We start from the raw sequence: 26,498 nt of genomic DNA, 5'->3' as shown, positions 1-26,498 counted from the left end.
ATAAGAAGCTGCTGCCACAGCGCAAGAAAATCACCTCACAGAAAGGAGACAAAACCGGATTCAAAACCCGTCCACCTCACATGAAGATAGAGCTACATCTCCACCACCATATGAAAAGAAGAACAACAATAACCAATACGAAAGAAGTAACACAACATAATACAAACAACACGTATACTGCAAGAACTGTAATATGAAGGGACATTTGACAGAGGAATGCCGTCGCGACAACAAACGTGACGGTCATCAAAAGGGAAAACCTGTCAGTGTAAATGTAGGTCGCACAGTTGGGAACCACCCACTTCATAAAACAAAAGAATCTTCGAATCACCCTCCAGTCATTGACACAGTCAAAGTAAATGGACAGAATGTGACCGTTCTCTACGACACGGGATTAGACTATCACGCGGTTGTAGCACGAGACTTGGTTCGGCCGGACCAATTCACAGGCGAGATTATCGAGATTCAATGCGCCACTACAGACAGCCCATCTCTGCCACTTCCGATAGCTAATATCGAAATAACCTCTCCATACGTAGTAGGAACTATACCTGCAGGAGTACTAGATGCACCTACTCACCCTCTCATCCTTGGATGCAAATACGTATTTCTCGGAACGCCCAAACACCCATTCCACGCCTGTCACATAAGGACAAGAGCACAGGATCAACGGAATATGCCGCCGTTATCACAAAATCCTGGACCAAAGGAAATGAGGAAGGCACAGACCGAAGACACGACTCTCTCGCGCTACTTCGCCAAAGTGACGGAAGCTAGTGACAAGAATAGAAAGGGAGAATTCATAATACAACAAGAGTTGTTATACAGAGTCTCTGGCAAAAAAAACGCCATCAGCTCGTCGTCCCCTCTACACATCGCCGACAGATTCTAGACATGGGACACAACATACCTTTCAAAGGACATGTGGGAATCGCTGCCACAACGGAGCGCATTTCAGTCCACTATTTCTGGCCTGGTATTTCGGATGACATCAAGAGCCATATAAAGTCATGTCAAGAATGCCAATGGAAACCAGATCAAACAAACACAGCTCCAGTAACCTTAGGTTCGATTAGGACTGTAAACGCTCCCGTTCAAAGCACGGGCGCAAACATCACGAGACATTATTCACGCACAAAGAGACGGAATAAAAATGATCTCAAGCGATGGAATAAAGATGATACATGGAAATGGACTCACAAGGTTTCACGAAATTGGAGTCAGAATGATACCAGGAAACGCAGCAAAAATGTTTCATACAGTCTGGATCAAAATGAGGCCAAGAAACGGAATCCAAATGTATCAGAAATATGGAATCAAAATGATACATGTAAATGGACTCACGAGGTTTCACAGAATTGGAGTCAGAATGATACCGGGAAACGCAGCAAGAATGTTTCACACAATCTGGATCAAAATGAGGCCAAGAAACAGAATCCAAATGTATCAAAGATATGGAATCAACATGATACCAAGAAAAGAAATCATAACGTTGCCAAGCAACGAAATCAGGGAGGAACAATAACTCCTGAATTTAAAAATGTTGGACAAACCAGGAACGCTTCACACTGCGAGAACGCTTTCTGCGCTATAAAAAGGACTCTGACGTCACTACCCGTGCTGCGCTTACCTGACACCAACCAACCTCTCATTCTGAGGACAGACGCAGGAAAAATTGAAATAGACGCTACGTTACTTCAACCTGACCTCGATGACCCCACAGTCCTACACCCTGTTGCTTACGCAAGTAGAAAATTATCGCCTGCGGAACTAAGATACTCAACAGTGGAGCAGGAATGTCTTGCCCTGGTATGGGCCATACAAAAATACCAAATATACCTTTATGGACGTCACTTCACTGTTCAATGCGACAATCAGCCACTTCTATTTCTGGCCACAGCTCAACAATTAAACGCTAAACTCATGCGTTGGTCGCTAATACTACAGCAATTTTCGTTCCATGTGGAATTCATCAAAGGCATTGATAACCATGGAGCCGACTTCTTAAGTCGCCATCCGGTATCCGATGACGTCACAACAACATAACTGTACCTGCAGTACTATCTTATTGTCCACAATTCTCAGATGATTTTAAACGAGACTTAATTTTAATCTCACAAGGAGATTTTTCAAGAGGGGGAGAATGTGACGAGCGATTTTCTTTCACTGCGTGATTTCTTTATCATTCGTCAGCGTCTCGTTTCAAAACCACTTCAAACCTAGTGTACGAGACATATAATTGATTAACTCCTCCAGTAAGATAACCAAACATGGACAGTCTTTCTCCAATAAAGCTCCAAATCTTTCTAACGGAAATTTTGGTCGTTAGGTGGTAAACATTTCCATTGTATAACGGAACACTCACTTTCAGCTTAAGGCTTATTTACCTGTTCAAATTGTCTGCCCATTGCATTCATGCCTCCTGCTAATTACCTTTTCCAAACAAGACGCCAACGTGCGTATGCCCTGAGGTCTTGTCTCGTTCAAGAGTAGCTCAAATTACAATTAAGGTCTAGCTCTCCGGTAATTCTCCGTTATTCTTTCTTACCAAAGCATCTGGATATCATTGGCTATCTAAAACAGGAACATTCTTCTGATTGGCTATTCCCCATAATTCATTTCACAAAACTCAAAGTCATCTCTGAGTTTAATCACACACACGCTAAGAAGCCCAAGAGAAAAGAGCTATCCCTCCAATTTCAAACTTAAAAAAAAGTTTGTCATCCCTCGGCTGGAGGTAAAATGAATTATTGGTTAACATTCAAAGTGGAACGAGATATTACTGTAAATTCAATTTAATCTGTTATTAATATTATAGTTGTGTATATATTTTAAGTGTGCTATTCCATGGATGTTCGTAAGTTGGAATACCTGTACAAAACTATATCTATATTGATCTTATACTATAGTTAACATTTGCTTATGATCTATGCTATTTTTTCATTTATATTCAATATGTATATTGCTTGAATGTCTGTACCCTACCGCCAATTGCCGACCGCACATCATAACCTCAATTATAATTAATAAAAATAAATAAAGAAATACCAGGGACACAACCCTGTTAAATTCAAATCATGTAAGATAGCTCGACTGTCAGTTGATGTTTAAAACATATACTAACTACCATTATCATGAAGTTACTGCTTTCCTTGCCTTTGTCGGCAACTAAAGGCTATTATGATGTGTCGCTCAAGGACGATTCGGTGGCGAAAGACAAACTCGATTGGCTCTAAGACCTTGTTGTTTCAACTCTTAAATTGAAGGTCCTGGTCCTTTTCCGTGTCGTTGGAGCACCCAGTTGTGCCGAATCCCTGCATCCCAGTCCTTGAACAGCGGTAAACCCCTGATGTCAGCCTAACTACAACACACTGTTGTGATGTCCAGAAAACTCTGCAAAGCAGGCGCCAACCCTGGAACTAGCTGATACATATGCCTCAGTCAAGCAAGCCGACGGGATAAAGATAAGCCAAACGGGCTTATACCATTTTCAAATGTATTTTCCACGGACACAAGTGATTAAAAACTACTAACTTAATCAATCAATCATAAATGAATCGATTAATAAAACAATAGATAAATAAATAATAAATTAGATCCACTCAATTAGAGCTATTCTTCCTGATATTAAATAAATACTTATTCTTTCTATCTTTTCCTGTAACAATCTAATTAAACTTTACGTATAGAATTGTTATTATTGCATTGGGCGTTACTATTGTCTTGACTCACTTTTTATTAATACAATTAAGTTATAAGAGACCCTAAGGCAATTCTTGATCTCCCCTAGATTAAACCTGAGCCGTTTGTGATATAGGTTGAGTGGTGCAGCTGGTAACGAGAGCCATAGCGCGCATACTAGTTCGAATCCAGACCATTGAGCTATCGGTTGGACTCGATCCCACAAATTAACACTCAACCCGCCACACCCCCCCCCCCCCCTTAAGAGAAATGCACTAAAATGTTTACAAAGCATATATAATATGAAAACATAACATAATGCAGTGCATAACAGAGAGATGATTTACATGACAAAAAATATCATCACCGTACTTTAACTTAGACTAAGGAAGAACACACTCGTGGGGTTGTAAGAATATATTATTTTTATATTTTTAGAAATGATAATGATAATAAACTAACACCATGGCATGTAATAAAGATGATCGTGGGTCAACCCAAGACCCAACCCATTTTCTTCTTCTTCTTCTTCTTCTTCTTCTTCTTCTTCTTCTTCTTCTTCTTCTTCTTCTTCTTCTTCTTCTTCTTCTTCACCACCACCACCACCACCATCACTTCTTCTTCTTCTTCTTCTTCTTCTTCTTCTTCTTCTTCTTCTTCTTCACCACCACCACCACCACCACCATTCTTCTTCTTCTTCTTCTTCTTCTTCTTCTTCTTCTTCTTCTTCTTCTTCTTCTTCTTCTTCTTCTTCTTCTTCTTCACCACCACCACCACCACCATCACCACAACAGCCTCAGCATCACTTTCACTTACACCATCAGCAGCTTCTGATGGTTTCACGCCACAATGTTATTGCGCTCTGTCCAGGTTGTGTATTCTCTAATTGTTTAGTGGGTAGTTAGATTGACGTAGCGAGTTGTGCACACGAAGATACACGAAGATACACAAAGCTTGTTCCATTTAAAAAATAAAATTCCCTTTATCCCATAGGGTAAATTTGTATCTAGTGTCTATTCCAAGGGAAGACTGGAATGACCCAGGCGTTAGCCGCAGTGCAGCACCGCAAATTGGGCTAGGGCGAGGTGACTTACTTAAGGCCACACAGCGCAGCGGCGGCTGATCGAACTCGTTACCTTTTGGGTACGACTCTGGGTTAGATTACGTTAATTCAATTTAATTATTATCAATCATACGGAAAATTTTAAACACATACATAATACGACCACCCAGGACGGAGTTATTTCAGTAACTAACCTAACACAAAACAATCATCTTACGATGTTTCTAAGTAACAAAAAGTGCTAATACGTTTACGCAGTCAAAATTCACACTCACATGCAAAACATGCACAACACAAAATGCGTACCTCTAGAAAGAACCCTAACATAATTACACACAACCGAACAACTACATTCGCACAAATCCAATACATTACGATACATGTTACACGAAGCAAAGACCGTACCGCTGAGCCACGCTACCCCTACTATAGATTACTTCAACACAATTCCATCCAAAATGGCATGCTCGTCAAAAGCAGACATCCATTTGTATCATTATCTAACATGCTCGTTTTAATTATTGATTGCTCTCATAGCCTCCTGTTCTACAGGAGGCTGTCATTGATCCCCATGATCCTCAGTTTGTTAAGTCTAGAAACTAGAAGAAAATGGTATTGATTCTAAGTGATCAATGGCGCTGTTGATTGTGAATCTACAATAAAACCCATTAATATAGCTCTTAATAAGACATTTTATCCTAGTATAAGTGAAAAAGTGGTTTTAAAAAAGTTTAATGAAGGTCTGAAATCGTTCCAATGAATCGGTGTGCTTTCGCATTAACAAGGGGAAGGAAAACATGTCACCAACATAGAGCTGTTCCCATTAAATAATATTCTGATTACCGGCTTCAACTGCATGGATTATATATAATTTATTTATTGTTTATACCCCCCCCCCCTACACACACACACACACACACCCACACACACACACACACACACACGCACACGCACACACACACACACACACCAACTATATTTCATCGGGAAATCAAAGGGACCAACATTCTAAATTCATTTCCGTATGAAAGCTCAATGTTTATTTCCGCATGGATTGACTTTACAAATTTGTCGCATTTTTTTTTTTCAGAGTAGCTTCTCTTTGCTCATCGGTTCCAGTTCCCTGAATCTTGATACTTTCTTCTAAAGTACAGTGCACTATTCGATCTTTCTTTGATTGTAATTTTGCCTTTGCAAATCCCACTTTGTTCTATTCCTTACTTTCTAAGCAAACGTAAGTATAATCACAAGATAACACAATAATTACCCAGACCTAGGCTATTGAGTAGCATGTCAGGTGAGGACAAAGACCCCTGCTTCGAGAATCATTATTAGATATGTCGTTTATTATTCTCCTCTGACTGCTCTACGAAAAGAATGGGGTTACCTGTATTGACTGACTGGTAACAACAATCGAGCCAACAACAATAGGGTATTTCGACGATATCGTCACGTAGTTCATGGCCATGTATTATGTCTATTTCTAGCACTAGTCTGTGCAATCAAGCTTATCACAGCCTTTCCAGAACTGAGCGATAGTTCTGGGTCAAAGAACATTAAGAATCCATTTCATCATTTCACATTTTTCCAATTTCATTGGATGTCTAGCTGAAAGTTTTTATTGACTCGTAGGCGTTTGTATGTGTACAACCGAGAGCATGGTGCATAAATGCCGATGTAATAGCTACCACCACACCATATTGAATTAATCATCCAAATGAGATTACAAAAGTGTCACTTTACATTTCTATGATGATTTCAAAAAGTTGTACAGTTTATATTTATTCATAGATGATTATTGAGTAAAATTTATTGTATATTTAGTCAATTTTTATTCATAACCTGACCAAGAATTAGAAACAAACGTGTTTTAAAAAAATAATTTATAAATTCAATCTTTCACAACCTAACATTTTGAAGTTCGTTTTTAAAAAGGAAGTAATTTTCTAAAAAATGTAAGTGATTTTTTGTGATTGTCATGTATCATTTTTCGAAGCTGACATACTAATTAATTTGTTTTTGCTTTTGGTTTGTTTAGTTTCTTGGGGTTTGTTTGTTTTTTTTGTTTTTTTTTTTTTGGGGGGGGGGATTATTTATTTATATTTACAAAATAAACTAAGACAGTTTTTACTTGCTTTTATATCACATAATAGAAAATATATTGGTAAGTGGAATATGTCTTAAAGAAGTAGACTTACTTACTTATCCGAACCAGCGACGACTTGAGCTCTAGCCCTTTGGTCTTGTGCCATGACGTAGAAGTTAGACGCCTTTTGTAGTTGTTCCAGGTATAAAGTGTGTCACTGATGCTTGGATTTGGTGGGAGGAATGTGCATCTCAGGTCTTCAAGAGGTTGGCATTCAAGCAAGTGGTGTGTTTCTGTTTCATTGGGGTGTTGACATAGGGGGGAGGAAGGGGATGTGTCTTTTGTAATTTTGCTTAAGTGGCTGGTGAGTGGTATGTGTTGTGTTCTTAGTTGAAAGATGATGCTTTGCTGGTGTCTTCTGAGCTAAAGAAGTAGACAAATTATTCTTTCTGTTGATGTATCAAATGCCTTTATTGTCACATGTGAGGAGCAGAAGTGGGCCGCCAAACAGGTCTGTACAAAATTGCAGGCTATAATTATGCACAAAAAAAATATTTCAGATATTATTACGCAGCAGTTGCCAAACCAAATGGTCACGCTCAGTGAGAGTGGTTTGAAATGTCACAAACCCGTAATTCAACCAAAGCTGACCCCTTTACACAAAGTTTCTCGACTAAGATGGGCATGTGAATTCCAGGAATTGGATCAGAATATGTGGGACGGCATTTTGTTTACAGATGAATCACTTTTTGAATTGATTCCTTAGACAAACGATCTTCGTGCTATTGATGCAGAGGTGAACGTTTCAACGATGAAACCATCATTTAAGTAACAAATCGAGAATATGTATCTGTAATGGTGGGGGGTATTGATAATTGATTGTAGAAAAACTGAGCTAATACTATCAACCAATGACTCAACTCAGACCTATAAATCAGCAATATTTTAAAACCAATGTTTGTTCAGTTTATTTGGATTCAGAATGATCAAGTGGTGATATTTCATTTTGATAATACCTCAGCACATAGAGCTTGACAAATATCTGCTCTCCTAAACGATTCAAATGTAAAGGTGATGAATACGTGGTTAGATGTGTGACCTGACATGAATCTCTTTGAACATATTTGGCACTTTATGAAATGAAAGCTTTGAACAAAAGCAAAAAAACCAAGAAGCTGTTCAAAACGTGATGAACTGTTCGACAGACTTAATACAATTTGTTATGATATACCAGCAGACACAGTCAATCAGCTGACATCATCAATGAGGCAAAGAGTTATGGCATTGATTAATTCAAACAGTGGACATACAAAATACTTCAGTGCGTTATGTGTGCTGATTTCAATTTTGTGCTCAATTTTGCAAACTCGACTTTTTAATGACTGGTTTTATCTGCTACTTTTCAACAATTTACACAAATTCAATAAACTATACACCAAAAGAAAACTACTTTTGTCTAGTTTTATAATATGTATGTTATTGTCTTTGTTCTAACAGTATAGAATTATTAGCAGAAACAAACTGTCTAGTTTCTTTTGTAAAAGACTATGTTTATTTATTAACTTTTTATTTTAAAAAAATAATAATAATAATTAGCGGGGGTGGGGTGGTGGGGGGGGGTATATATATTTATCTTTTTCTTTTCTTTTTAAGATTATTTCCGGTTAAATAGCACACTATTTTTACAACAAATACCACTAATATTAGATATTTTGCAGAATTCTAACTTCTAGTACAGTCATGCTTCTCTAATCAGGAACTCCACAATCCGGATATCTCCATTATCCGGACAGGGTGCCTGAGGACGATTTTTTTTTTCTTTATTTGTACACTTTAGAGACTGATTTCATTCATTATCCAGATGTTTTTAAAATCCTCAAAAAATGCTGGGAACAGAGGTGTTCGGATTGGAGAGATGTGACTGTATTTATAATGTAAATGCTTTGAAATGTTTCTTTCACTATTAATTATTTCTTTTGAAGCAGGATTTGATTTTGCTCTCACATAACATCATACTCATCCCTTACCTAGGGATGCCCTTTATCTAGGTATAATCGGTAAACTAACTTTTTAAAAAAAATTCTGGCTAACCATGTTAGGTATTGTTGAGTTGATATTGTAAAAGATGAAAGCATTGGTTGTTTAAAGGCAGCAGTTAAGATGGTTCAGTGTCCTTTTCTATGATTTAAAGGTGTTACCTTTTGATGAAAAGAAGCCTTGCACAAAGTGTTTTCATTTATGCTCTTTATATGAACATTTTCAGACTTTTTAAAATTTCAGCAATGGGCATCCATAGGCCTATGGATCCAGAGATTACTCCACTTTCTATTGTGTTAAAAATTTCCTTTATTCATCCCCAAGGGGAAATTTGTCTTTGGGGTCTATTCCAAGGGAAGAATAAAATAACCCAGCATCAGGACGCAAATTGGGACAAAAACTAATGCTTACCACCCTTTTGATAGAATGCAAGTCTTGTGCTTTTTAAACTGAACTAACTTACCCATGGGTTTGACAGAGAGGTCAGAAAAAATATTTTTGACTCAATTTTGGATTGAAAACAAGTCCCTTTGCTCGAGCGTCACATGTACAATTAATTGAATTCTTGGCCCTGTATTGTCATCAAGAGATTAATGAATACAATGAGACTGTCTTCACTTGAAGCCGGGATTGCATCACATTTACTATTCTCTTGGTTAAGTGTACAGCTGCAATCTGATCATTATTGGATGATGTTGTGGATGAAAGTTTTTGTATTAAAGTATCAAGACTTGTATTGTCCATATGATGGTATCGTTCACAACTAGCGTCTGTTCTCGTGTCTACCTTGTTGGGAGTCATACTGTATCCAACCGCCTTGGAAATATATGTCTATTTAATATAAGTAATGATCTAAGAACACAACATCGAAATTATTATATTTGAAAAGAAACTCAGTCTCATCAATACATTAAAAGGCATATATAAAGTCTTTAATCTTTCTATATTATTATTTTAAAAATTGTCTCTTCAAAAGATTACAATACTATATATTTTTGTCATTGATTGTTTTTGTTGTTGTTGCCACATACATTTTTATAATCTGAATCTTTAATATATTTTCAACAGATGGCAGACAGCGATGTCATAATGAGAAATGTGGATGAAGCCAATCTTTCATCAAAGATGTTGGATTCATCCGATGGAAGAGGCGAATCAGTAGACGATTTCATCAAACAATGTAAGCAACTTCTGAAAATTTCATGATCAGATGTCTGGTAGGCAATGCCATTTTGGTCTTTGTTCTGGTTTTCTGTCTATGATGGCTGTTTTTATTGTTTTAATGCAATGATTTTATTCATTTATATATATATATATATATATTTCTTGAGGCGACATTCAGATCAATGGACAGAAAGGCTCTTTTAACAGCAACAGTTGAATTTCACACAAGAAAAGGAGATAACTTTACTCATTTTTTATGCATGATTTATCTCAAACATGCCTGAAAATGCATGAGATATATTATTGCCAAAAAGCACAAGGATAGATGTTTGAAAAGTCATCCCTTATTCAAATGATATATCGTGTCGACGATCACCCCAATTCAAATCAAAATAAATAACAATCAATAAATACCCTTCATTCATTCCAAGGGGGGAATTTTTCTTTAGGGTTTATTCCAAGGAAAGACTGGAATAAAGCAGCCATCAGTGCAGTGCAATGCAGCGCCTAAAAGTGAACTGGGGCGAGGTGACTTGCTTAAAGCTGCACAGCTCAATGGGAATTCAGACTATGTGCCTTTTGATACAAAGCAGAGACCATACTACTGTGCTATGCTGTCTTTCTTTCTCTCTTTCTCTCTCTCTCTCTCTCTCTCTCTCTCTCTCTCTCTCTCTCTCTCTCTCTCTCTCTCTCTCTCTCTCTCTCTTTTTTCTTTCTTTTTCTTTTAATCCCTTATCTTTGTCAGATGTCATACAAAAACATGAACACCTGCTATTTCCCACAGTTTAAAAATAGAAATTAAACCACCCAATAACAATGCTCTCTAAGACATAAGAAGTGATAACAGTCGTACTTATTTCTCACTAGATCACAGATTGTCTACAGATGAGCAGAAAGTATTCCAGAATTATTTACAGCACATGAGTTTGATTGATGCTGGCAAAGGTATGTCATAAAAATAGATGGGGTTATTTCTGGAGCACAGATTCATTATGTTGAAGGGTTGTTTTCCTTTTTTCTTTTTCTTTTTTTTTTTAATTTTGGAATAGACATTTGACTATTATTAAAGAAACAATAGAGTAAATCGTCAATTTTAAAAGTTGAAAAAGAGACTTGAAGAAATGGGGGCTTGTTGTAGGATAGTGGAAGGAGAGGATTGGGGGGGGGGGGGGTGTATTTGTTAATATACAAATTTCATTTATTGGTATCTAATTTATTCATAGTTATGGCATATTTTCTTTTTTTTTTTTTTTTGGTATGTTTTGTATCAATTCTCAATTTGTTCCATTTCAATAGATCTTTATTTTCGATGCATGAGGGGTAACTGTGGTACTTAGACTTATTCCTCAAACAAAATGGACACAACATATTTTACACACACACACACACATATATATATATATATAATATATATATATATATATATATATATATATATATATATATATATATATATATTATATATATATATATATATATATATATATATATATATATATATATAGATATATGTATATATATAGATATATGTATATATATATATATATATGTCAGCTCAATTTGATAATTGACATCAAAATTGGCATTTTCTTATTGACGTTTATAAATGGATAGTAATAAGATTTTGGAGGAAGCCAGCAGTATATTTCCTAGATAGATTCATTGATTGATACGTTACAAAATTGTTATTTGTTATCTTTATTTTTTTCTCCTTTCTTCCAGTGCAAGTGAATGTTGGAAATTCTGAAGACAGTCAACTCAATTTAAAGTGGCAAAACACAAAGTAAGAATCAAACAGACTTTTTGTTCCATTTTTTTTATATTGAATTATTTATACTTATTTGACCTTAAAGATGCTGCCTTTTTAAACATTTGATTGGTCCCAGATTTCCTTTTTTTTTATTTCTTTTATTTTTTTTATTTGAATATAGCTATTAATACATAATTCATCAATTTTTTATTATAGCTGTATTAACAATTTCCTTACTATAGGAAAATCATCACATTCGTTACAATACAGTCAACATTTTTCTCATTCATATTTATTTTATACATCACAAGACATTTGTTATAGCAAAGAGAACTTAATACTATGTTGTAAAGCTTGTTTTGCTCAACAAATTTGTGTATAACATGTTCTTGTTTCTTTTGAGTCAGAGTTTAAAATTCAATTTTTATGTTTGATGGGTATGATGCTTCAGGGAAAATCTGGAAAACTAGGTGGGCATGAGTCACTTGCTGCATTTTTTATCCCCTATATCTGTTTTCTGAGTTGCTTTTTGTCTCTTTGGAATAGGACTACTTGGTTTTGTCCTGGTCCTTGCTGGATTCCTTGATTGGGAGGAAAACAGTCAAATGTATTGTGTTAGTTTTGGGAGATGATAATTTTTTTCCTTGTAAGTTATCGCTCTTGTGTAACGATAGTTTTTGTGTTGTTTTATTAAAACATATCTTGTAAATATTTTGGATGTGTTCCTCTTAGTGGGATCCTGTGCTTGTACCTGGATGAGAGTTTTAGGTGATCACAAACTATTCACATTGACATTACGCTCTTGGAATCTTCATCTATTCCTTATTTGAACCAAGTCTCTCCTGTGTTTTACTTTCACTTGGATGCTTTAATTGTAATTCTAGAACTTTTTGACTATCCCATTTTCTTCCTGTCCGGTCTTGGTGTATGACACTCACCTTCGGATCAATGGCGCATAATTGGGTCCTTGGAAAAGGCTCTTTATTCACATTCTCTCACTGTAATCAGGTGTATAATAAATATATATAATAATATATTATAGCCAGACAACTAATTGGAAAAAATATGATTTGCTGGACTTAAGGTTGGGCATAGAACTTTGTTCGGCGATGTGGTCTAGTGGTATGACACTCGCTTTCAGATCGGAAGGCTCTGAGTTCGAGCCTCGCGCTCGGCGCATAGTTGAGTCATTGGAAAAGGCTCTGTACTCTCATTTTCTCACCGTAATCAGGTGTAAACTGAGTACCTGGCCTTTAGCATTGTCTCTGTCCGAAAAAAATGGTAATATTGCCTAATAGGCATCATGTCTAGTCCTACATGTTAAGTGATACTGATGGCTAGGGACCTCATGTTAAACGCTTTCAGCGTGTTTAGTGGATATTGCGCTATCTAAAAACTCTGGTTTTTTGTTTTAGTTTTTCTTTTACTGCTGCTGATAAGACTTAAATAACTTGCATAGTTAGTGTGTGCGACTGTTATGTGTGTCTGTTTGGCTCCGTATGAGTGTGTTTATGGTTTGATAAGTATATTGTAAAGCGCTTTGAGGCTTCGGCGTTTAGCGCTATAAAAGAACACTTTATTATTATTATTATTATTATTATTATTATTATTATTATTATTATTATTATTAAATGTGAAACCTTTCAAAAAATTAACAAAAAAAGAACGATCAAACTCACTCTTGAAAATGGTCAATAAAGAGAGAGTTAAGTAGTCCCTCAGAACTATAATGCATGTGGACCGGGAATTTATCCCTGTTTCTGTAACATTAAATGCACTGTAGTAGCAACTGCGATGTGTTTTGAATTTTTTTTCTACCTTTGTGATTTCAGACCATTTGCTGCCTTGCCCCCTGAAGCAGCCAACACAGTCAAAAGGGTGGACAAAGGCAAGAGAGATGAACAGTTGGAGGCTGTGCTGGAGGGAATTGAATTCATTCATAAACGAAAATTACCAAGGGGATTAATCTTAAACAAAGACAATGTAATCTTTTGTTTATTTTTGTTTTATTTTGTTTTGATTTTTCAAAATAACAAAAGACAAACAAATATAAACATGTATATAGCGCATTTTCACAGATTAATAAGGGGGTTAATACTTTTTTTTAACTTTTTTTTCTTTTTGTATATTGATACTTTTTTAAAACCAGAAACTTACTGGATGGGGATCCTGACCTCCCATAGCGGGCAGGGAGGTACATACTGTGTCTTCTATCCCCTTATATCTGTTTTCCAACATGCTTTCTGTCTTTGTCTTGGAATGAGATTACTTTGTTTTTTCCTGGCCCTGGTCGGAGTCCTGGCTTGGAGGGAAACAGTCAAATGCATAGTTATGTATTATTATATTTATTATTTTTAATGTATAATGTAAGCATTTGAATGTATTCCTCTTTGTTGGATTTTGTGCTTGTGTCCGGATGAGACTTATAGGTGATCTCAAACTAAGTACATTGGTGGTGTACTCTTGGAATCTACATCTGATCCCTATTTGTTTCCAGTTCCCCTTTGTCTTACTTTCGCTTGGGTTCTTTAAATGTAATTCTAGAACTTTTTACTATCCCATTTTCTTCCTTTTTACTGGCGCTGATATAACCTAAATGTGTTGCATGCACCATAAAACCCTTAAAAACAAACAAAATAAAACCAGAAACTTTGGTTACAAATTGCCAGGTATCAGGTGTGATTTGAGGCTGGATTCATCATTTTATTCTACATGACCAAAAGTTTTTCCGTCTTTTTGTTCAGATTAAAGCTTTTTTTTAAAAGATCACATATCAGACCTGCTCATTGTCAATTTAAAAAAAAATTATTTGTTTTCTCAGCAGATAAAAATATGTAGTAATTGTAACAATGCTAGTTACATTAATAATTTTCCCTCATTCATTCCTTCCTTCAGAGTCATAAGGCCCGTGGAACCAAATTTATCCCAGTTTATATGACATTAAACAGACAGAATCGAGACAATAGCATATCGGCTAACTGTCCTGATAGAATTGGGACTGTCCCAATTTGACAATCTGAGAAAAGTTTTAAGAAAAAAACCATTTTTGACTTTTATATATTTTTATATTTTATTTGAATTGTATATGGAAATGACTTTTGCATGTTCCAGGGTTTCTTGACCTCCCATCGTGGGCAGGGAGGCACGTACTGTCTTCTATACCCCTACATCTGTTTTCCAACGTCCTTCCTGTCTTTGTCTTAGAATGAGATAACTTGGTTTTATCCTTTCCCTGGGCAGAGCCCTTGGGTGGGAGGGAAACAGTCAAATGTATATTTATAGTTTTGGGAAATGATATTGTTTTCTGCTCTTGAACTCTACATCTGTTCCCTATTTGAACCAATTCCCGTTTGTTTTACTTTTCCTTGGGTGCTTTAATTGTAAATCTAGAATCTGTTTACCATCCCATTTTCTTCCTTTTTACTGGTGCTGATATTACCTAAATATTGTTGCAAGTTCTGTAAAACCCTTCAAAAAGAAAAAATATTTGGAGTGCAGAATTAAACTAAGCCACAAATTTGTCTTTTGTGTCTACAGAACAATGAAGTTTACATCACTGAGCTCTTTATTATTGTTTTTAGACCAACAGTTAAGTGATTAGATCTCACAAAATTCTCTCAAATACATTTCAAATATTAAAAATTTTGTATATTGTTAGGATTGATCTGACAAGCATAATTAGTGGGTATTTTACTTAAACACGTACATGAATATAACAATTTGGAGTGGTACTTTGAATTCAAATGCCTTTTAATTTTACCATTTCCATTTCCTCCAATGCAGCCTATGCAGTCTCCAGTGACCATAAAACAGGAAGTAGAGGGATGTGGCAAGATGGTTGAGGTTCTAGGCAAGGGAAACAGTGCAGGGGAGATAACTGTCTTCAAAGACAAGAAGTCTGAAAAGAAAATGGCTTTAAAAACGGTAAGTTAAACAATTTTGATAGAAAAATGTTTAATTCTTCTATGATGTGAATTGAGATCCCACTGGAAGTTTTCAGAGTGTTTTTTGGTAAGATCAGAGTTTTGTTATGGATGGCTTTAACCGTAGCCATCGTAAAGTTATAGCCTGACACTGACCAAAAATGACGTCAAAAGGCCAGTCTTTTGCCACAAAAGAAAACAAATCGTGAGTTGTATTCAATAGTTCAACCAATGAAATAACTTGTTTCCTTGAGCTCTACTAACGACAATTCACTAGACGCTACACAAACCTAAAAAATGACATCAAACTGCCAGTCCTAGAGGGTTCTAGTGTCAGGCTATATGTTAACAATGGCTACGCTTTAACACACATCTGCAACTTTGCAAATAACCAAAATTTGAGTTGTAGAGAGCATTAAAATAGAGTTTTCTTAAATATGTTGCACCATCTGGTCATTTTTGGCTTAAAATTATTATTTATTCATTTATTGTGATCTTTATATATATATATATATATATATATATATATATATATATATATATATATATATATATTATATATATATATATATATATATATATATATATATATATATATATGTGATTAAAAAAAATTTTTTTCCCTTTTTTGGTTCCCCAAGATCATGATTTCCCAGTTCAACCCCGATGAAATCCGACTTTGGGTCCAGCTAGATGGTGCAGACTTGGCCCCAGAGCTTTACCACTTTGAATTGGCTGGAAACAAATTGTACTTTACCATGGAGATCATGTCGGGTATGTGTAGAGATCAAAGAAATATTCATCAGATTTTTAACAATTGAGGGGAAAGGGAGGGGGGGTGGTAGGGACACAGTGCCAAATTACTCGCAATAGAAATATTTAAATAATTAAATGATAATGTAGAGACGAATAATACTTATCAACTGCTTTATGCGTATTTTTAAAAAACTAGATCATTTATTTAGTGCAAGATCCTCTAAACATGCTCAAAGCGCTTTACTAGGTGTAAAGAGCCTTTTCCGAGGACTCAACTATGCACCGCTTAGAGCAGGTCTCTAATAATAGTAAGAATGATCAAATTGATAATAGTAATAATAATGATAATGATAATAATAATAATGATGATAATATTATTAATAATAGTAATAATGGTGATGATCATATTAATAATAATAATGAAAAAGAAGAAGAAGAAATTGTTTTCATATCGCACTTTGAATTAAAATCTCAAAAGCTTCATCCTTTAGAATCCCTTTTAGTACACAATAACATAAAATAGAATTAATCAGACAGTGGACCTGAACAATACTTGAATACTAGCAGCCCCTTCATTTGAGAAGAAATTCTTGTCCCAATGATGTTGGTACAAGATAAAATAAAATCACTCATTAGTAGCAATCTCCAAGCCAGACTTCAAATCACTAAAACCAGTCGCAAAAATAGTTTCATCTCACTCTTTAGCTGTGAAAACTACCAGAAATTCTCATTCTATCCTAGAACGATTGTAGACTGGAGCAAACTTCCTGAAGTTTGTTTATGGCATTTTCAAAGCAGAGGCAAGCATTGTGAAACTTATCCAAGAACTCATTTGGACCGCTAACGAAAGAAGTACTCAAAACAAATTAGTGGTCCTTTACAAAGCCCTCAGAGGAGCAACGGCTATTCTGGTTGATCAACTGACCATAAAAAAAACAGCACGACATGGGACTCCTCAACGTCTTTCGCCATTCCATACTCCCGAATAGATTTGTGTCTTTATTCCTTTTCCTCTCCACCATCGGGACCTGGAACTATCTTCCAACCATTACAAAATAATCCGGCTCACTGGAATGGTTTAGAACATCATTGTCTATCGCCAGATATACTCGCTCATGAGACAACAGAGAAACCGTTTAAATCTTCATTTGAAATTTTGGCCTCCAAGGAAGAAGAAGAAAAAGAATCACATAAGAGAACATGTTTTCCATCAAAGTCATCTTTTCATCTCTTTTTCAAATATAGATCCGTCTATCTATTCATTTTTATTTTTATTCGTCTAACTTGGATTGTAATATGTCAGAATCTTCATAATGAAGGTCAACATTTTATGGCAGATATGGAGATGCATAATTAATCAGTAAGACTCCTCACATAGCTTAGAGATAAAAACACACATTTAGAGCAGGTATTTGGTTGGTTAAAAAATGTCTTGAGACACTTCGCTAAGATCTTGGTGTAGCTTGAAATATCTGACAAATGGAGGAAAGTAGTCCATCAGGGCCATGAGGCCCATGGAACTAGATTCTATAGCGTGAAATGGACAATAGCAATTGCTTGCTATCCTTTGGATAGGACACTAGTCTATTACAAAGTACTTTCCACCAGATCTTTTTGTCCCAGCTACCCAATCACTACTGATGGGCAGAAAAATCTCGAATGCACCCGGGATCTATCTCAGTCCCTTTGCATTGAAGTGAGTGCTCTACCAATTGAGCTATTAGGACCCCCGGACAAATGGAGGAAGGGAATCCCAAGTTTTAGGTCCAAATTTCAGAATGGATTTCTCCAATAATCTTTAACCAGGTATGTATATATTAGACCTGTAAATTCTCAGTCAATTAACTGAAATCAGTCAATTCGTCAACTTCAAATATTTTTTAAAAGGAAAGAAAGAAAGAATTAATGAATCGTAGTAGAATGACCGTAAAGTAATTAGGAATGTCCCACAGCGCTACGTATAGCTCATGGGCCGTTTATATTAACGATAGATATATTGCCAAGGCTAAGCGACACTTTTTAGAATTGCCGTGTCTGAACACACCCCAGTGTATTTTCACACAGCCTTTGTGAAATTATTTTTTCACTTTCCAAACCTGTCATGATCCCAATGGTAGCCAATTTTAACTGAGCCGCCGAGCGATAAATTTCACTGTTTCGTCTAAGCCAAAATTGACCACATTTACCAGGAGGGAAGTAAAAGTATGAAAAAAGTAAAATGAGAAAGCCGGAAGTGCGTTATGTAGACACCTTCAAATCGAAAGTTAGGGATTGCTACAGTACATCTCGTTTGCCTCACATTGTAAACAAACTGGTTGACCGTTTCTAGTTGCTTCACTGATTAGGTACCTAATTCTAAGGAAAAATGGTAAGTAGCCTAATTAATCCCCACGCAAATTAGTTTTCTGCCATTATTTTGCTCAAGCGAGCTTGCTGTTTACCTTTCATTTCGATTCTTTGGATTTTTCCGCTACGACGAATTACGAAGAGTTTCAGTCAATTTTTATAGAGCTCATTTACAGGTCTATTATATCAACTCCCAATGCATGCTATTTTCCCCCCCATTTTTCATTTCCATCTACTTGTTTAAGAATGTTTGTTATTTTTTTTTTTTTTTTTTTCTGAAGGCAAAGACCTACAGGATGTGATAGATGAGGACATGTGGATGATTCCAGATAAAAGGCTTGCGAGAGACTTCTCTCTCTGTATTCTGAATGATCTGCTAGAAATCTGGGAGGAAATGAGGTCCAGGGATTTTGTGCACGCCGATATGCATGGTATGTTTGTTTTGTTGGTTTTTAGTGGTTTTGAAATATGCCCTTTTCCAGATTTAAAGTGATGTATTGACCGGGGTTTTTTGTTTCATTTTGTTATTTGATGAAAAAGGGTTTTGAGTCTGAAAACTTCCATGTTTGATATTTTGTTCTTTTTTAAAACTATGATATTCTTTTTTGTACATTGCTTTTTAATTATGCATGGCTTTTTATCATTTATGTAAATTATGAATATTTATATTTATTTATACAGCTCATTTCTTTGCTTTCTTTCTGTTCTTTAGGCTTCGTGATCTTTTTATAATAACCTTCTAACAATATCCATTGCTATATATATTCGTGATCAAAAATAAGTATATACAAATTTAAAATCATCTGTATATTTTTATATTGAAACGTAACATAAAACTCTTTGACATGTAGATTTTTGTGTTATCATCTACAAGATTTTTGTTTTTGCCTCAACTTTCCCACCCCATGATATGCATATAAAAATAAATAAATAGATAAAATTCCCTTTATTCATCCCATAGGGGAAATTTGTCTCTAGGGTCTATTCCAAGGCAATGTCCCAATATAAAAAGATATTGGGTCTAATCATTATTCTTGAAAATTGTTTCAGGTGTCGCCCCTCCCCTTAAAAAAAAGAATTAAATACTAAATATAGACCCGTCTCCAACCAATATTGGTGCCCAAAACCTTCCATATTGTTTTGTTGTGTTCTTTGGGGTTTTTTTTCTTTTTTGAAACTATTATTTAATTTTTGTACTTTACTTTTTATCAGTTCTGTTATTAGATAAATGGCCTGGATGGACAGAGAATTAAGAGCATAAACCAATGTGATGTGTTGTCTCTTTGCATTTAAAGAGGATGCTCTACGGATTGAGTCACAGAACCCCTATAATCATGTGTAATAGAAATTGATTTAATTCTTCCATCAATGAATTCACACACAGTTCTCTATACTATCTTAATTCTTACAGCTGGAAACCTTCGACTGGAAAAGACTATGAAAGTGAAAATCTTCGATTTCGGAAGAGCAAGAAGTCTACTGAAGGAGGAAAAGTCTCAAACTCAAAGGCTCATAAAGAATGACATTGTCGGTATCATTCGAGTCTTCTGTGCTTTATACTCTGGTTACGACTTCAATAATGTTTTTGAGGCTATGAAAGTTTTAGAAGCCAAAAATTTGAAGGAGGTGAGAAACAAATATATATTTTGTTTTGATTTTTTAAAGATTTACTTAACAAATCCAATTCAATCTTTTTTTTTTTATTTAGAATTTTTTCATTAACTTACCAAATATCAAATTTATGAAAGGATCAATCCATTTTTCATATTTAAGTTATTAGGTATGTCATATAATGATTGTGCAGGGTATTCTGATACTGTAGACCTCTCATGTGGTACAGAGCTTGAAAATGTCATTTAGAAGATCAAAGCTTGTCTCTATAACTATAGCAATGGTGACATCACAAAATAAAACATTCATTCACATTCAGATTCTCATTTGGGGGGGGGGGAGACCTCTTTCCATTAACAAATTTTATACACCATTCTGCTTCAGATCATGTTATCGTTATCATCATTATCATCTTTGATATTATTATTATTATTATTATTATTATTATTATTATTATTATTATTATTATTATTATTATTATTATTATTATTGTTGTTGTTATTATCATTATTGTACTTTATCCAACCAGCTCGACGAATGCATGATTAGAATATCTGAGGACAGCCGGAAGGAGCTTTACCACATCATGAACATGTTGTTTGATACAGTCAGGGCAGACAATCAAGCAAATGATAGTAATCCTGGCGGGTTTGGGGATACCAAGGAGATTACAAAGCATGTCAAATCATTGCTGTCGTCTTCAGGTTTGTCAAATTTAATGTCAATGTCAAGCACATTCTATAATTTAGCATTGGTGTCAAAGCATATTCCATAATTTAACCTCAGTTCCAAAGCATATTCCATAATTTAACATCAGTGCCAAAGCATATTCCATAATTTAACATCAGTTCCAAAGCGTATTCCATAATTTAACATCAGTGCCAAAGCATATTCCATGATTTAACAACAGTGTCAAAGTTTTCCATAATTTAACATCAATTTCAAAGTATATTCCATAATTTAAATCAGTGCCAAAGCATATTCCATAATTTAACAACGGTGTCAAAGCATATTCCAGAATTTCAAAGCATGGGTCCCATCTTTTCTAAATTTAACCAATTTTAAAGTGGGTCAAGTCTTTGCTCTTATCTTTGGGTTTGTTCCATGGGTGCTGATTTTAATACCTATTTCAAAATGTGCCATGTCTTTGCTTTTATCTTCAAGTTTGTCTCATCTGTTCCAAATGCTGCATAACTTTCAAGGCTTGTCAAGTCTCATCTCCCATCCATCTTCAGGCTTTGTTGTCTTGAGGTATGACTCTCAGCCTCTGACCTGAAGCTCTCTGGTTCGAGTCCTGCTGTGGACTCTTTACTCATATTGTCTCACCAAACTCCATTATTGGTGTTAAATGAGTACCTGAACAGTATAAGGGATGTCAATGTGAAGGACAGTTATGCTATTGTTGCCAGCCATCTGGTCAATGACCACTCTCAGTGTTTCTTACTTTTATTTTAAGATGGAAGATCTTATTATTCAGCTATCAACACCTCAGCTGTGATTTTATTTTTGTGTCGAAGACCAAATTTTAGTAAAGGTTTTATCCCTTGGGTAATAAGCCTATTTAGTGATCTTTTAAATGAACATCATTGGATAATAAGAAGTTTACTTTTCTTTCTGTTTTAGACATGACTGAAATCAAGAAGAGGGCTGCGGTCATCCTTTTTCCTGAAAGGTTTCAGAATAAGGTGAGTTTACCAGTGCTTCTTTCAAATTTGCTTCCCCAAACTTCTTTCCTTGTGATCAAAATTAAGATGTCTTCGTTTCGGTCACTCCTAACTGACTCATTCTTGTGGAGGAGACTTGAGGTGATGCAGCTTTCACGAGGGGATGCAGTCTTCACATCTGGGTCATTGGCCTTCTCTACCAACTCATATAGCGTCAATCCTGTCCATTCCTTGATATTGTCCTGAGACATTTTCTCTTGTCATTAATGATCACAAAATGATCTATCATCAAAAATAGTGTAAATTTCTTATTGTTGCGAACTATATCTATGCTTATTTCTCAAACGATATGTTATGACTGTTTCATAGCTCATCTTTTTTTAATTTTATGAGCTGTTGAACGTCGTTTCAATGTTCTTTTTTTGGGGGGTCTATATATGTCTGCTGTCAATGTGTCACCAAATTTTATAGTAGATTTCTGTGTACCAATTTGTTCTGTGAGACCTCCAAGGTTTAATATTTGGTCTGCTCTTGCATATGTGATAATGCCGTATTGTTGGTTTATGACGGAGTAGTCATTGTAATGTATCTTTAGGTGCAGTGTTATTGTCTAGATGTGTTTCCTGGAGAAGCACTACCTCAACATTGTGTTTCTTTAGGAAATGTATCAGGTATTTACATTTGGCCATGGAAATCCCTTCAATGTTGAGGGAAAGTATTCTAATTCTTGCACCTATTGTGATGGGAGATTAGTGTTGGGAGTCTAGCTCACTTATTTTGTCTGTTGGACTTCCTACAGCAGGTCCATTATATGCTGGGTGAAGACCAATCCAGTATGATATCTTCTGTTCGTGTTTTTCATTGCGGAGATGTGGGTCCAGGAGAAGGCAGGCCTTTGTCTGGATGCCGGGTTGGATCATTCTTAGTCTTACCATTCACTGTCAGCTGTTCCAGCATGACTGTATCTGGGCTGGCATCACCTTCAGGATCATTAAGGTACTTAAGCTCTTGACGACTGCAACGTGACGATCCTCTGCGAACATGAATCGATGGCATCCGTCTGAGGGAGTCCGCCGAATGTCCCCACTGTCAGGGAATTTCTGTCAGATCTCGTAATCTTACGCTGTCCTGCAAAGAGATTAGCGGGAGGTTTCGAGGCTGTCCTCAGCTGCGGTGATGAATTTAAAGTCTGGCTGGAGACTTCCTGCTTGGAGATGTAGCCATCCGCTACTACTACTACTACTCTTTTGGGTCATGTGTTTTTTATTACTATGTTGTTATTATCATCAGCATTATTACTATTGATGCTGCTATTATTATTATTATTATTATTATTATTATTATTATTATTATTATTATTATTATTATTGTTGTTGTTGTTGTTGTTGTTGTTGTTGTTGTTGTTGTTGTCGTCGTTGTTGTCATCATCATCATCATCATCATCATCATCATCTGGGTGGGGTTCCCGACCTGCCATAGTTGGCTTACTGCTTCTTCTACACCCTATATCTGTTTTCTAATTGCTTTTTGTCTTGGAATGAGATTACTTGGTTTTGTCCTTTTCCTTGCTGGAGTCCTTGGCTGAGAGGGAAACAGTCAAATGTATAGTGTTAGTTTTGGGAGATGATATTTTTTTTTATATTGTAAATCATCTCTCTGCTATGCACTGTATTATATTTTGTTTTATATATGTAATGATTTCTAAACAATAGAGTGTATTCCTCTTAGTGCTTGTGTCTGGATGAGACTTTTAGGTGATCTCAGACTTAGTACACTGATAGTGTGCTGTTGAAATCTACATCTGTTCCCTATTTTAAGCAATTCCCCTTTGTCTTACTTTTTCTTGTATGCTTTCAATTGTAAATCTATAATTTTTTTTACTATCCCATTTTCTCCCATTTTACTGGCGCTGAAATGACAGAAATGTGTCGGAAGCGCCATAAGATCCTTAAAAACAAACGTTATCAACATCATCATCATCATTATTATTATTATTATTAATAGTATTATTATCATTATTAATATTATTATTATTATTATTATTATTATTATTATTATTATTATTATTATTATTATTATTATTATTATTGTTATTATTATTATTATTATTATTATTATTATTATTATTATTACTATTATTATTATTATTATTATTATTATTATATTATTATTATTGTTATTATTATTATTATTATTATTATTATTATTATTATTATTATTATTATTATTATTATTATTATTATTATTAGTAATCATGCATTGGTATTATTATCACAATCCTTAGGCCGAGAGTGAACCTGTGTCCAAGTCCCCTGCAAAAGATTCTGTAGATTCTCGACGAGGTCTTCAGTTTAAGCTTGATCCTGACTTTGACCCAATATGGAATGACCCAAATATGGAGGAGTTCGTCTCCAATGTTACAGATATTGACCTTAGAGAACTGGATTCTTTCTAATAAATTTGATGAGGTGAAGTTGTTGTTGATAAATTGATGATGTTGCACGTGATATTAAATTTCTGTTTGAGAGGGTTTGTTTTTTTTTTGTTTTTTTTTTAGAACCTGATGTTAATTATATTCAATAAACCATGGACAACGACACACTGCCTTTTATGAGACGCTTTTATGTTGACAGATAATTTTTAGCCAGTTTATACATTGTTAATTTTTAAACTTTCATAAGACGCATGTGCCAAAATATTCCAAAGCATTATCATTATTATCTGCATTGATACCTTGCATGCAATAGCTTAATTAATTGCTTTTAATTTATGATTTTTCTTGTTTGATAATTTAATATAATATTTATTTTTTTTAATCCCTTTGATTTCTCTTTTAGAAATATTTTTTTTTAAACAGAGGGTTTTTTTTCATTTTTTTATTTCCTTTTTTTTTTTAAAATTATTTGATTCTCAGAATATTAAAAAATATTAATGTATTTATTTCAGCAGTAACAGTTTTTGAAATAAACTGTTTTTATTTATTTTCAGATATGTTTTGATAGTGCTTTAAGGCATCTCATCTATGTAATTTGTGATATCTCTCTTTCCTCAGGATTATTTAATTCACTTTCACTATTAGAAAGTCTACCAAAAAAAAATGTACAGGTATCCATTGAATCTGTTATTTTAAAAGTTTCTCTTTCTTATTTTACATGCACCTCCACAATTTTGGTTTTTGTTTTAAAATGCCAAGCTTGAAAGAAATTAAGATATCTTGAATTTACTAATGTTTTTTTTTTTTGTAGAGCGCCCCTTGCTTGCGATGTTGGCACTTGTCTAAGTAAACACTGTTATTATTATTATTATTATTATTATTATTATTATTATTATTATTATTATTATTATTATTATTATTATTATTATTATTATTATTATTATTATTATTTCCATTTGGTTGATATACAACATCAAGTATTTGGAAGGTCTAAATTTGAAATCTTCCTGGATGTTACCATCATTATCGCTCGTTATTTCAAAGAATTGGCTAAATACATTCATACCTTATTTATTTTCTTTTTTTGTTCTCTCTATAAATAGGTACGACAAAATGTTTACATCAATGATATTGACAGTATTTGATATTTCCAGATTTGTTGATGGTTATTATTTTAAATTGCAATATTCTCACTCTTATTTAAGCACCGTCATATGTTTCAAGAATCAATGGCTTTATCTTAATGTTTTAAAATGAATTTTTTAATGACTTTAATGGCTTTGCATTTAGTTCTCATCCCCGAGTCTCTACTATTTTTTTTTAATTATTTGTTTTATATCTCATGACTGTGGGTGCATACTGTACTTTTGAAAATTTTTGTTTGCTCATTGCTTAAGATTTTATTTTAAATTATAAATGCTGCCATTGCTTTTTTTAAAAATTCTTTAGGTTTTTGTATTTTATTTTTAAAACTTTTTTATCTACAGCTCACAACTACATTAATGTTCCTCAATTAATGTAATATATCTATGTAAGCAGTGTTCACTTCACTTAACTTCACACTTTTCGGATACTGGATAAATGTGTAGAATTAAATCTACATTTTAGGAGAAATATTTTTGATATTTGTTTTATTAGGAGTATGCAATTTCCAAAAGTGCAATTAAGTGGAGTGACTTGTATTTATGGTTTAAATTGTATTTATCATAGGATGTCTCGTATTGTTTTGTTATTATTCATTATTGCCATTATTATTATTGTCAGTTTGTTATTGACTTTAGAATTTTCTATTAAATTATAAAATATTTTTATATTGCATCATGTTATGTGACTATGATCTTTCAGTGCCTGTTGATCTCTCCCAAAGTTTTAAAAAGCATTAATAGGCTCTTCTGTTTCTTTTATGTACTTTAATCACAAGATGTACTTACTAAGGTATGGCCACAATATCTATTTCCATATCACATGTTGAGAGTTGTTGTT

General features: G+C 34.6%; 1 protein-coding gene across 3 annotated transcripts; it reads left to right on the top strand.

Annotated features, from left to right (window-relative positions):
• The first annotated feature begins 5,855 nt into the window (after positions 1 to 5,855).
• On the top strand, positions 5,856 to 25,270 carry LOC144979801 (uncharacterized). 3 transcript variants are annotated; one of them, XM_078926903.1, is made up of 13 exons: positions 5,856 to 5,978; positions 9,936 to 10,047; positions 10,899 to 10,976; positions 11,754 to 11,814; positions 13,614 to 13,764; positions 15,565 to 15,705; positions 16,346 to 16,478; positions 19,088 to 19,237; positions 20,218 to 20,432; positions 20,947 to 21,121; positions 22,041 to 22,102; positions 24,366 to 24,549; positions 25,134 to 25,270. In XM_078926903.1, exons 2-12 carry the CDS (start codon positions 9,936 to 9,938, stop codon positions 24,534 to 24,536), a joined length of 1,449 nt encoding a protein of 482 aa, XP_078783029.1. In that variant the 5' UTR covers positions 5,856 to 5,978; the 3' UTR covers positions 24,537 to 24,549; positions 25,134 to 25,270. The 3 variants fall into 3 exon arrangements, with proteins under 3 accessions (XP_078783029.1, XP_078783027.1, XP_078783028.1); XM_078926901.1 differs by lacking the exon at positions 25,134 to 25,270 and having other exon boundaries at positions 24,366 to 24,666; XM_078926902.1 differs by lacking the exons at positions 5,856 to 5,978; positions 25,134 to 25,270 and adding an exon at positions 6,568 to 6,699 and having other exon boundaries at positions 24,366 to 24,666.
• The last annotated feature ends 1,228 nt before the right edge of the window (positions 25,271 to 26,498 follow it).

The sequence above is a fragment of the Berghia stephanieae genome, chromosome 9, assembly GCF_034508935.2.
Source record: "Berghia stephanieae isolate SIO BIC M18660-M18661 chromosome 9, UCSD_Bste_1.3, whole genome shotgun sequence".
In the NCBI taxonomy this organism is placed as follows: domain Eukaryota; kingdom Metazoa; phylum Mollusca; class Gastropoda; order Nudibranchia; family Aeolidiidae; genus Berghia; species Berghia stephanieae.
The sequence above is the reverse complement of the archived record's forward strand: the minus strand, read 5'-3'. Positions and strand labels throughout refer to the sequence as shown.

What these genes read in the sequence shown, in the direction of transcription:
- LOC144979801 (XM_078926903.1), top strand. Translation starts at nt 9,936, where the DNA reads ATGGCAGACAGCGATGTCATAATGAGAAATGTGGATGAAGCCAATCTT. An exon ending in AGAAAATGGCTTTAAAAACG is followed by an intron (nt 15,706 to 16,345) that starts GTAAGTTAAACA and finishes TGGTTCCCCAAG; the next exon opens with ATCATGATTTCCCAGTTCAA. An exon ending in ATCATTGCTGTCGTCTTCAG is followed by an intron (nt 21,122 to 22,040) that starts GTTTGTCAAATT and finishes TTTCTGTTTTAG; the next exon opens with ACATGACTGAAATCAAGAAG.